The 12,400-nt window shown below is 48.5% G+C and overlaps 2 protein-coding genes across 23 annotated transcripts in view; one reads left to right on the forward strand and one right to left on the reverse strand.

The window, feature by feature from the left end:
- Positions 1–12,400, reverse strand: part of Ank1 (ankyrin 1) — a 178,641-nt gene that overhangs the window by 114,116 nt on the left and 52,125 nt on the right. For 15 of the 21 annotated variants that reach the window (XR_005494624.2, XM_039094582.2, XM_063275451.1 and 12 more), the window contains exon 1: positions 3,694–3,851. The exons of 4 other annotated variants lie outside the window; for them this stretch is intronic. Coding sequence is in view for 16 of the 17 variants with exons in the window: in XM_039094582.2 (XP_038950510.2) it covers positions 3,694–3,708 (15 nt within the window). In the remaining variant the exon portion in view is untranslated. Of the gene's footprint in view, positions 1–3,693; positions 3,852–12,400 lie in introns of those variants that run through there. 2 more of the 21 variants (NM_001395565.1, NM_001395563.1) reach the window with 1 other exon arrangement.
- Positions 348–7,183, forward strand: LOC134482520 (splicing regulatory glutamine/lysine-rich protein 1-like). Of its 2 annotated transcripts, XM_063275984.1 has the most exons (3): positions 1,228–1,694; positions 2,355–3,083; positions 6,870–7,183. In XM_063275984.1, exons 2-3 carry the CDS (start codon positions 2,368–2,370, stop codon positions 6,883–6,885), a joined length of 732 nt encoding a protein of 243 aa, XP_063132054.1. In that variant the 5' UTR covers positions 1,228–1,694; positions 2,355–2,367; the 3' UTR covers positions 6,886–7,183. The 2 variants fall into 2 exon arrangements, with proteins under 2 accessions (XP_063132053.1, XP_063132054.1); XM_063275983.1 differs by having other exon boundaries at positions 348–3,083.

Raw genomic sequence — 12,400 nt, forward strand, 5'->3', positions numbered from 1 at the left:
AGCTCAACTTGAGGGAGCAATGACACAGAGGTAAATATGCCTAAACGTGTGGGAAAGAGAAGGGCTCTCCGGGGGAGTTCCTGTAAGGTGAAATTTAAAACTCTGGAATGCAGAGAGTGCCTGGGGAGGAGATCCAAGGAGGGAGGGCAGGCTCACCCACCCATCAGGTGGGTAAGCAATAATCAGGTCCATTAGGTGCTTTGCAAATGGTTTATTATCCGTTCACTTATTAGTGTCTCCAAGATTTATGAATGCTGACTATGTTCCAGGTACTCAGGGCCACAGACACAGACAGGGACACGAGCTCCACAGATCCCACCACACAGAGTAAGCAGTGCCAGGTTGCTGTGAAAATGCTGGGGGGGTTGGGACTGAGGGAGGAGGCTGGCAGGACCCTGACTCTGAGACTCTGCCCTCAGAAGGTGAAACTCCTGAGGACAAATGCCAGACTGAGGTCTACTTCTCTCAATGCCACCGTGGCTGTACCCAAAGAGGGTGGAAGGGGGGAGGACAGGGCTGAAGCTCAAGTATTACGGTGTGCGTGCTTAGCAGACCTAAGGCTTGATTCCCAGCAGAGAAGGAAAGAAGGATAGAAAAAGAGAAGGAAGCAAAGAAAGGTGGGTGGAAAGGTAACACTGGAAGAGGTGGGGCCATTTGGAGGAGTACCACTACCCATTCCAAAACCAAAGCAAGACCGCCATCATCAGAGACGCTTTCTCCTGTAGCAGGTGGGAACCAATACAGAGACCCACAGACAGACATTGTGAGAGACCTTGGAACACTCAGCCTAATGGGATGTCTCCACCAAATCCCTCCTCTTGGGGCTCGGGAACCCCATGGAAGAGGATGCAGACAGAGTGGGAAGGACACCAAGAAATGCTCCTCTAAATCAACATTAGCAAAGCTCATATGAATTCACAGAGACCAAGTCAGCATGCGCAGGGATACACGAGTCTGTACCAGGTCCTCTGCGTGTAAATTATGGCTTCCAGTCTACTGGCATTGTGTGCAACAAGTAAGCCTCTCGTTCTTATTCCCTTTCTTGGGCTCTTTTCCTTGTGTTTGGTTTGTCCGATTCCAAATGTGTTATTTTTTCGTTATATCATATCACATCATATCATATCATCATATTCCCCTAGAACTCGTTTGTTTTCTAATGAGAGTCAGAGCGGGAGTGGAGCCAGGTGGGAGGGGAGGTGGGGAGGAGCTGGGAGGAGTAGAGGGAAGGGAAACTACAATCAGGATATAGTATGTGAGACCAAAATAGATTTTCAATAAAAGGAAAAAATTTTTACAGAAAGAAAATTAAAAGAAGAGCAAGGCTTGGGCCCCCTCTGAGCAGCTTGGCTTTCCAGCGCTGACATCGTGAGCGGTCTGGATGGTTGGCATTCCAGAAGCCCAGTCTACTTTCCCTCCTAGCAGCTGGGACTACAAATGACCATACTGCAAACACACTGTGTTTCCATAGTAGCTTCTGCCTCCTTCCCCATTGTGCCAACAGTACTGTTTTGCATGGTGAGCACCCACAGCCTTCCTTGTTTTCTCTGTTCATCGGAGACAGGGAAACACCACACATCATTCTGTCGGCAACTGGCCCTGCATATTCCAGAGGAAAAGGCTGAGGATTGCTGTAGGAACGAGGGACAGGGGAGACCCGATTCCTGGAGTTTGTTTTCAAAGGTGCCAGGAAGAAGGTATGCTGGCATGAGTAGAGATTAACACTATTGGTTTCAGACCCAAACTGTTGAAAATCTCTTGTCTTCCAAATTTTCATAATGATAGGCAAAGCCCTGTGTCTTCTACACCTACACCCCAGCCTCTCCTTCCTGGCCTCTGACTCCAGCCATGTCTACCTTAAGACCTTTGCAGATGCTCTCTCCCCCACCTCGCCCTCCTAAAGTGTGGCTCTCTCCCTGGGCAGTATCTTCAGCTTTGGCTTAGCTGACCTGCAGAAGTCCCCTCGTCTGCTCCCCCCTCCCAATTGTCATCATTTCTTTCTTTCTTGGTGGTATTGTGGATGGATTCTGGTATCGTCCATGCTAGGCGAGCACTCTATCCCAAGCCACGTCCCCACCCCCAGGTTTTTAATAGGTGTGAAATTTTCTCATTCACACAGCATTAATCCTCCAACCCTCAGCTAGGGCATGTGCTCCTCCTGGGTGGGATTTCTCTCTTGTCTCTGCTTTGTTTCTATTACACAGAATGTCACCTGTCACTTCGCAAGCATTGTTGAAGGTTCCTGAACAGCTCATGAAGACAAAGGCTTTTGTGATTCTGAGAGAATACTCTGCTAGGCTTATCTCTTTTCTGTGGTAGTGACAAAAACCCTGCCTTTCTACCTGTGTTTCACTTAGATTAATGTAAATAATGAAGAAGGAGAAGAAGAAGAAGAAGAAGAAGAAGAAGAAGAAGAAGAAGAAGAAGAAGAAGAAGAAGAAGAAGAAGAACAACAACAACAACAACAACAACAACAAGAACAAGAACAACAAGAAGAAGAAGAACAAGAACAAGAAGAACAAGAAGAACAAGAAGAAGAAGAAGAAGAAGAAGAAGAACAAGAACAAGAAGAAGAAGAAGAAGAAGAAGAAGAAGAACAAGAAGAAGAAGAAGAAGAACAAGAAGAAGAAGAACAAGAAGAACAAGAAGAACAAGAAGAACAAGAAGAAGAACAAGAAGAACAAGAAGAAGAACAAGAAGAACAAGAAGAAGAACAAGAAGAACAAGAAGAAGAAGAAGAAGAACAAGAAGAAGAAGAAGAAGAAGAAGAAGAAGAAGAGGAAGAGGAAGAGGAAGAGGAAGAAGAAGAGGAAGAAGAAGAAGAAGAAGAGGAAGAAGAAGAGGAGGAGGAAGAAGAGGAAGAGGAAGAGGAAGAAGAAGAGGAAGAAGAGGAAGAAGAAGAGGAAGAAGAAGAGGAGGAGGAAGAAGAGGAAGAGGAAGAGGAAGAAGAAGAAGAAGAAGAAGAAGAAGAAGAAGAAGAAGAAGAAGAAGAAGAAGAAGAAGAAGAAGAAGAAGAAGAAGAAGAAGAAGAAGAAGACGACGACTAGTTTTGTAGAAAGACTGACAGGTCATTTTTGGAGTGAGAGGTAGCCAACTTGTCTTACTTATCTTCCAGAGCCATACTGGTCCCTTCTCCCTCTCCCTCTCTTCCCTCCCCTCCCTCTCTTTCTTCATCTCCTCCTTCCCTTTCTGTTTCGCCCTTTCCCTTTCCCTCCTCCCCCCCCCTCTCCACTCTCCCTCCCTCTCTCCTGACAGACCTCTTTCCCTCAGTTAAGCAGCAGAAATTCAAAGTCTACCATTTTAAGAACAGAGTGACCACTCTCAGGCGCCTTTATTCTCTACTCCCTGTCACCGGCAAGTTGCTCAAGGGTCAAGAAAGCCACTAGAATCTCAGCGGGTTTGCTCTGTGATGCATCGGGAACCGCGATGCCTAACCCCACCCCCCTCCCCGAAGCAGAACATAGATCAGCGGTTACAGAAGGAACTCAATTCCGCAGCAAGTCTGAGGTTGTGGAAAGTAAGAACGACAGAGGCCACCCGCCATGACTCCGGCCGGCCGCTTTCAGCAGCAAGTCCTTCCTGGAGTGCGAGGTTTCCTCTGCATACCATGGCTGCTGGGTGGTGACAGCCTTGAGGCGCACCTGCTCCCACAACTGCCCCATGTTTCCCCCAGCGACGCGGCTTCCAAGTACTTACTTTACAGAAGCCCATCTTGTTGCTCAGGACCAGGACCCCGCCGGCGGGCCGGAGGGCGGGAGAGCTGTCAGAGCAGCAAGAACAGGCTCGCCCCAGGAGACTAGCCACAACTACCCTGCAACTAGAAAAGGCCTTATCGGGGACCAGGGTGCAGGGCGGCGCCTGCATGTGGCCCTCAGATTGTCTTTGGCGCGGAAACTGGCTGTCCTGTATGTCTCCTAAGGGCATTGGAAACCCTCTCTAGTCCAGGTCTACAAAGACACTGGGACTCTGTTTTTCCAAGCTTTCACTGATGTCCTTATGTTGTGTAATGGCTAATAAATAGAGAACCTGGGCACAGACTTAATAAACAAGGCTCCAAGCCACTCTGTTCCTGGGAATTAGGGGTGAATCTCTAGAAGAAAACTGCTAAGAAAGAAAAGAGGGTTTTTTGGGGGGGCAACCAGATTCAACCCGCAGGGCATTCTTATGCAATCCCGGAAGCAGAAGGACTTTTTTTTTAATACACGTTCAATCCGTCAATGAGGTGAAGTGGCACGGGTCCAGAGTGTCTGACCAGAGAGCTACACTGTACCCACAGTGCTTGGCAGCTGGTAGAAGGGGTGGTTGACCTGGAGGGACTGAGGAGAGAGGCAGTTTGGGGACGGGGTAGTGTCACTGGAACCTGGGTGTGGGCTCATGGACAGGGCTGCCATTTGTGACCCTAAGGGGCTCCTGGAATCCATTCCTAGGGGCTGTGTTGCTTGTCTCTCCCTTCCTGAAAAGGGTCCCTCCAGCCTTCCTGCGACTTGACAGAAGCTGAGCCAGACCCCTGACTGGGCAGCCACCTGGTTTCACAGTTTTGCTGCAGAACCAAACAGGCCTGCCGAGAGGACTCAGCTGCCACGGAAGACGCCCTAGACAGCCATGAAATGACCTTCTATGTTTTGCAATCGTTGGAGACCACCTCCCACTGGAGTCTGGGCCTTCTCTACAGTTCAACACTGGCAAGCACGGGAGGGCTAACCCAATTGGAGGCACTGTTAGGACTGAAAATACCCAGCAAGCTCCCAGTGGCATACACCCTTAGGCTGGCATCTTTTGGAGCACTGGACTCAGAACAGTGACATTCTTCCTCCTCCCTTCCCATCTAAACCACAGAAAAGGAGCAGGCCCACCGGACAGCATTTCAGACACAGTATGTGGCTAGCTCAGGGCAGGCAGGGAAATGGCTCTGGAGAAGTAGAGTGCTTGGTAGGTAGTAGGTGTTCAGTAAAGACTTCTGGGATTAATCCATGGTTGTCACCACCATAAAGGATAAGATCCAGGAGCCGTGCCACCATCCACCGAGGAGAAACACTTTTCCATTAGAGGTTTTCAGACTCTAAGAGGAAGCATCAGCAAATAAGTAGACCTGGTCCTCGTGTGGTGCCTTGAGTAGCAGTACAGTCCCTCACAGATCTCCGGAGCCCGGGATCAGGCTCCTGGCATGGCTGGGAGCTGGGGTCATCTCAGAGTTAACTTCAGAACTGTCCCTCCCCCAAGGAGTGTACACCCTCTGGGAGGAAGGCCAGCTACCCTCAGGGACAAACTTGCTGCCCAGGCCAGAGAGAGCTGGGCTGTACCACACTGCTCTTTTCTAATCCAGGAGCTGCACTGGCAGAGCTTGGACCTCAGCTGCACCTAGAAGCCGGTCTCAGGTGACGCCCCTGTGCTGGGCAATAGGGCTGTTTGTCACTCCTCTGATATGGGACAGTCCCCAGGAGCTTTCACATTCTACTGTATCATGTCCCCTTTCCGTTATTTTCTGAGATGAAGCCCTAGGGTCCATCTCAACGCTCGAAACTGAAGCCCAGGTTGCCTCTGCTCTTTGGAACCAGGAGGACCACTTCATGCGCTAAGTCAGTATGGTTTCACCTCGGTGAGTGCCTGGTGCATGCAGCTCTTGCTGTTAGACAGGCTGCAGACTAGTTCCAGGGTCGGCGGACACCAAAACCTGAGGTGCTCAAGCCGCTTACACAGCAGAGCTCACAGAGAACCCACGCATGTTCTTCCACAACTTGAATTATCTCGCTTTGTTCACACTAGCTAATCCAATGGAGACCCCAGGATGAGAGCTGCTGTGCTATTTTTCCCCGTTCGTCCGTGTTATTTTATGGCCCCTTCCCCTAATTATCTTCCACTGGCAATGGCTTGAATCCACAGGTGTGGAAGCTAGGAGATGGGAGGTCAATTATTAGTTTCACTTGGCCGTGTGTTACAAGGTCTCCTGGAGATTTTGACAAGACTCTTAGGCTATGTCCTAACACAAAATAAATATAATTTCTGCTCATTAGAATACATTTATCTCTCAAGAGTCTGTTGAAGATGCTGTTGCGCTCGCCCGGGGGCTCCTGTAAACCAAAACATCAAGGATCATAGCTGAGGAGGGCCCGGCATCCTATCATTAAAGACGCCCCACCCCCGCCGCTCCACTTTGGGCAGGCTGCTGGCCTCTGGCCGCAGTCCATTATGTAAACCACTGTGGTGTGGCAGTCCCAGTGGTTCCGAATCTTGCAAACCAAATATCCTCTGTGCTCATCACGCCCAAAGCCCAGAGAGACTTCTCCATTGTTTCTGCACACAAAAATCGATTTGAATTTCGGGTATGATATTAGAGAATAAACAGAAGTTCTGTGGCTGCTTTTCCTTATGGAAGCAGTCCTGGGGTCAGGGGTCAGGGGTCAGGGGTTAAGGGTAAGGGGTCAGGGGTCTCTGCAGCATTTTCCTTCTGCTGAACCTGGTGACATTTGTTCATGGCAGTTTGTGGCACCTCGGGGATTCTCTCTCTCTCTCTCTCTCTCTCTCTCTCTCTCTTTGTGTGTGTGTGTGTGTGTGTGTGTGTGTGTGTGTGTGTGTGTGTGTGGTTTGTCTTCTTTATTAAAAGCAAAGTCTTTGGGGGCAGAGATTCATCACTAGCCTGGGGCTTTAAACGTAATAGATGCCCAGGAATTGCTGCCAAGTGGGCCATGAATGCATACATGCACTGAGGGATGAAAGATCTCTTCCAATAAACAATTGTTGAGAATTATAAAGGAAATGAGTTCTGTGGACATCACTAATTTCTGGTGAACCCACGGTAGCTGCCAGAACACATTGTTTTTCCCCTAATTGGACAGAAACCATCTGTTTAATAATCATTCAATTTTTTTTTTCAGGAATTTGGCCTCGTAAAATCTGCTCCCTTAAAAAGGGACTCATCTACCTTCCCCTTGTGCTGTTTTAACCGAACTCCCAAGAATATCGCTGTGACTGCATTTGCAAGACCACCCAGTGGCAGGGGTGTGACGTCACTCTCTGACATAGAACCGGAACTCACTTGAAAACTGGGAACTCAACGAGGTAGACTTTCACAGTGTTTGCGCTCCACCCACAACCCTAAGGGCTGGAGACCTAACTCCAGATAAAGACAAGCGCTCTGCCACCAAAGTCACACACCCAGCTCTGGTAAGTAAACTGTTGAAACCTCATATCCCTCTCAAGAGAAATGTTTTGGAGCACACATCGTCAGCAGACGCACATTTGCTTATTATTTACGCACCACACACAAGTATTATTGTGCCAATACATTATGGGCATCACAAAAACACATGGTGAAAACAGAAGTTTTTAAAGAAGTTTTCTGGCGCCTTCTTCTTCTTGAAGCTCTTCTCGAGCTCCGCAGAGATGCAAGGACCCCATGTTGAAATGTACAGGACTAGGGCTTACAGTAAGGTCGGCAAGCCAGTGTCCTGGAGGCCCGGGGGTGCTCACAGGATGCCCACCTAGTCTGGCATCCTTCACCGTCTAGGTTCCTCAGTATTGAGTGCTGTGGTCCCAAGGTTGAGCTCCAGAATTAGAGCTGATGCGCACGGCCGTGTTAGAGAGGGCAGCAGAGAACAGTTTGGGTGTGATCCCAAATGTCTCACGGGTGTGGCTGACCCAGGGCTAGTCACTGAGTACCCCTGAGCCATCCAGACTCACTACGAAGCAGGAGCCAGCGTCAACGTTTCAGGATGCTCTGAGGAACAACTGAGGCAACACAGAAGTGTCGTAACAGGAGCGCTGGGCTGCTACCCAGGTGTCTTGTGTCTCACATATAGCGTATGGTCTTTTCAGTTTGGAAGGGAGAGAGGAGACAGGGACTACAAAGCCACTCAGACCTCACTATGAGTCTCCATACCAATACACCAGAGCGCTTTCCTTCTACCCCATAGCTAACGCTATAATTACCTAGAAACGCTAGAAGGGACAGTCTAGGGGGAGAGACGTGGTTGGTCGAGATAAGGAGGAAGAGTAAGAATGAACAAGCAACAGAAGAAAGATAGCACCCGAGCCTAGGGAAGAAACAGGCATACTTACTCAGCGCTCTAGTCCCCTGCCCCTCCTCATCCGAAGCAATCTCTATACTGATGTCACTTTTACCACAGTTGTTTGTATCCTTAAATGCGTGATGTAAGTCAAGGCCTGTATTAAAAAGGTAAAGAGGAATGGGGTGCACCCAGCTCAAGAACAGAATACCACAGACACCGGTAAATCACCTTCTGACTTCTTTCCCAGCTCTCTCTCCCCTGTGTTCCGCTGCTGCCAGCCATCTTCACAGATTCTTAGGACTCACATATGCATCCGTGAGCGGTGCCTAGGGCCGTTCTACTGTTTTCACACTTGAGACAAGGCGTGGCTACCACTGTCCTTACATCGGTCCATGACTTGCTCACACAGGCTTATAAAGTGCCTGGGAAGGTGTCCACACACATCACGTGGAAAATAGTCCTTTCTGGGTGCTGTGTGCTTTCTTCTCTACCCACTGTTGTGTTATTAGGTGAAGCAACAGTAGATACTGTGATGGAGGTGGGGGTGGGGGCATACTGTTCTCCATAGGAAAATGTGGTGTGCCTGGAGGAGGCAGGCTGGGTAAAGATACCCAGCCAAGGTCCACCTGAGCCATTTGGATTTGGCCTCCTCACCCTGGCCTTCCACTGACTAATGTGGTGCGGCCATACATTGTGGTCAGATCTCATAAATCCTACCACATAGCACCACAGTAGCCCTGAAAGCAAATGGTCACCTTGGAGCTTGGTGTGGCCAGTTCTAAGTAGACATGGGAACCATAGAGCCATGGGACTTCGCTGAGAACCTGGAACCAACACTAACTTTTTTTCTTTGACACAGGTCCATTTTGAGTTCTGTTTCACAGGCTGTTAACTGCAGCAATGGTCAAGGTCACTATGATCCTGCCCAATGGACTAGGTCAATGAAGGTACTTCTGAGTACAAATGAATACCCATTACCCTTTTATTTTTAAATTAAGGTTTACTTATTTATTTTGTGTATGTGAGTACACTGTCGCTCTCTTCAGACACACCAGAAGAGGGCATCGGATCCCACTGCAGACGGTTGTGAGCTACCATGTGACTGCTGGGAATTGAACTCAGGTCCTCTGGAAGAGCGGTCAGTGCTCTTTACCACTGAGCTATCTCTCCAGCCTCTACAGCTAAGAATTTGGATCTGTATTTGCTCAAGCCTCCATGTTGTATAAGCATGTCATTCTTAGAATGCCTCTGTGTTCCATATACTGTATTGTTGTTCTCAAATAGCCTTTCCCCTCTGCTCTCCAGCCACTCATGCTCCCTTTTCCTCTACCTGGCAGAATCTCTATTATTGTCTCCATTAACTTTCTCCCTGTCGATACGTTCAGCCTTTGCTGCACAGATTACATAATTCACTGCTTGATCTGTGGTCTTGTCTTTCTAATAATTTTGACCACTGTTTTGTTCCTGGTCATAGTGTCAGTCCTCAAGACCTCAGGATTAGCAACTATGTCTCACGCATAACAGGTGCTCAGTAAACATGTGAAGATTTTCAGATGGCTTCCTAAGGCTTGGACTCTTCCTCCTTCTATGTCTTGTTCTTTCTATGCATCGGTAAGAACATCCCAGACTCACCAGAGGGTGGGAGTCAATACCTTAGAAAGGCTTGAGGCTCTCCCTCTGCCTGTAACTTTGTGAGTCTTTTCTACCATGCCTTGGTGGTGCATGTGAGATCTTTAAGGTGCACTGATGCAGGCCTAAGCGTCCTGGGCCTTCCTGGGGTTTACTGACAGTGGGTCATCCTAGGACACGAATGAATCAGGCATCAAAGAAGAAATAATGAGATTTGAACCCTCCATTGTATTCTATGTTCAAGGCCTTAAAATAAATACAACAGCCTTTAAAAGAAATTTCAGGCTAGGCAGGATTGTAAGCTAACACATTTTATTTTTCTATCATTAAAAATGACAAAAAAATGATTTCCCAGACTCCATTTTATAATGCCTATTATTTTCTATTCTCAAACACAAGTGTACACACACATACATACTTATTCTCACAGACTGTCACTCCCCTCATAAGATGTTTTACACACACACACACACACACACACACACCTTTTTACGACTTGCCTATTATTAGTGATGTGCTAAGATCGTTTCTGAGTTATCTACCAGTTCTGTGCCCGAGGGGAGAGGAAACAGGGCCCTGAGACTTGTCTCACACTTAGCCATTCCCTTGCTACCCCTTCTTGGCCCTGCCCGCTCCTGACAGCCCTTTCCCACCCGGACCTTGCGTTTATTCAGCTGTGTTGGTTCTAACACACCATCTTCCCTCTCTGAGCTGCTTTCCCTCATGTGATCTTGCACTGTGGCTTCCCACCAGCTGTGAAAACGCGTCAGCACCATCACCCTCTCTGCATGCCAAGGCGTGGAGAAAACCGCAGGTTCCTTCCATGGCACCAGCCTCTGTGTCTTGCCTGATCCTTCTACTTCAACAGTAGCCTAGGGGCATCCAACCACCAGGGAGACAGACACATGCTCCAGAAAGCCTTTCTGCCGCCAGAGAACCAGAACCGTGGTCACCACCAGAGGGAGTGAATCTGCTCTTCCGGCCTGAGTGAACTGGATCCTTCTGTGGCTCTTCTGATTCCAGGCTGTGATGCTCTATGGATAAGCAATGCTGAAATGCCCTCGCCAGCGACTGTCAGTTGGAGGAGTCTAGTTCCCTGTGCCAGGGCAAGCCTGGGGACACAGCAAAGCAGGTCCCATGCCCCACATTTCCTCACTTACTGCATCTTAGACAAGGATACCAAGGAGACTCCCCCTATGGAAGATCCAAAGGGACACGGGGCTGGGGGGTGGGAGTGGAGGGGGGAAGGCATCTTCAGACTGATCGTGAGGGAAGGACCCTGCAGGCTGGACCTTATTTTGTAGAACCCCAGCTCCAGAGCACCCCCTAGTGCCTTCTGGGCCACCTGCTTCCACCAGCATTGCTTTGGAATACTTCCTGAGTGCCTTGTTTATTTTACAGACCTGAGCTGTCTGGGGATGAGTCCTCTCCCCCTGCTATTTACACACCAGGGCCCTGTGAGGACACAGACACATGGTTGATTTTTAGAAGCTTCCTCCACAAGGCTTCAAAGGAAAACCTCAAATTTGGCATTTCCTAGGGGGAAAAGAAAACGATTTAAGGTTTCTTCTTATGGCTCACGCTGTTTGGTTTTGGATAAAACCAAAAGCTGGGGTCCTGGCAGCATTTGACGCCGTGCCTGGGCTCCTGGGAGCTAGAGGTGGTCCTTGTGGCAACCCAGAGAGAGGCTGTTACTGCCCCCAGTTCACAGATGTGGAAACTGAGGATTTGGGGGTGGGAGGTGGGGGTCGGGGTGGGGCGGGGCGGCTGCTAGCAGATCCAGGCAGCAGAAGCAGAGAGCGGAGTTGAGTCTATCCCCAGGAGCTCTGCCTCCAGAGTCCCAGTCCCCAGCAACAGGCTTGTCTTCTACTGTCCAAATCTCCTACGATGTGACAGTCACAGTTTTCTAGAGTACAGCACTCTTGTGATGCTCAGATTTTCTTTGATTCTCTGCATAAATTTACTAGGAAATCTTGTGATTTAAAAGGCTACTATCTCCTTACTGTTTTTTTTTTCTTTTAAAGAAATCTAACTTGGCAGGGTGCTTCCTGGTTTTGTCTCTGCTTTTCGAAGTGCTAGGGTTTAATCTGGGCCTTCTGCATTCTAGAAAAGATCTCATTCACAGAGCCACAGCCCAGCCTTAGAAATGTTCATATTTCATAATGAAGGTCTCCTAGCTTTGTCTAGATATTCCTCAGATCAGTAGGAGTATCTAGAATGTTGTTCACACCTACAGTGAATACAAACATTTGTTTGTTCAATCTAGTTTGGGGTTTACAGGAATATAGTTAAGACACTTGCAGCTGGCTGGCCACTTTGGGGAACATCAAGGCTCCTCCAGTACGCTGTGGATCAAGATGGGATGGCCAATGTGTTGTTCTCCAGGCTTCTGTCAGGTCTACAGGTCCTGATAGGCCCAGCCCTGCTTCTCTTTAGAAGCCACAAAGTTTTACCAAATACACAGACTACTAGATACACATATAGTTCCCTCTGGGGTCATCTGCTCCCCAAGAGACTTGTTAAAATGGGACACTATTCTTAAGCTAAATTATCAATCAAAAGTATTCTTCTTTCTGCTATGGCCGCTTTCCGAAGATAATAAAATCCCATCAACTTCCTCCAAAGGAAACGTGACCTACATAACAATGAATAGCAATTAATTCTCTGCTGCTATGTTCAAAGGCTGGAGCTGTGCTCGAGCCAAGATTCCTAGGCACTCGCTCCATCTTGATTGGGAGCCTGTAGCCGGTAAAGGGACCTTCAGGGAC

This window comes from Rattus norvegicus, chromosome 16 (genome assembly GCF_036323735.1).
Source record: "Rattus norvegicus strain BN/NHsdMcwi chromosome 16, GRCr8, whole genome shotgun sequence".
Lineage (NCBI taxonomy): Eukaryota > Metazoa > Chordata > Mammalia > Rodentia > Muridae > Rattus > Rattus norvegicus.

Excerpts from the sequence above, each read along its gene's own strand:
- LOC134482520 (XM_063275983.1), top strand. The coding sequence starts at position 2,368 with ATGAAGAAGGAGAAGAAGAAGAAGAAGAAGAAGAAGAAGAAGAAGAAG.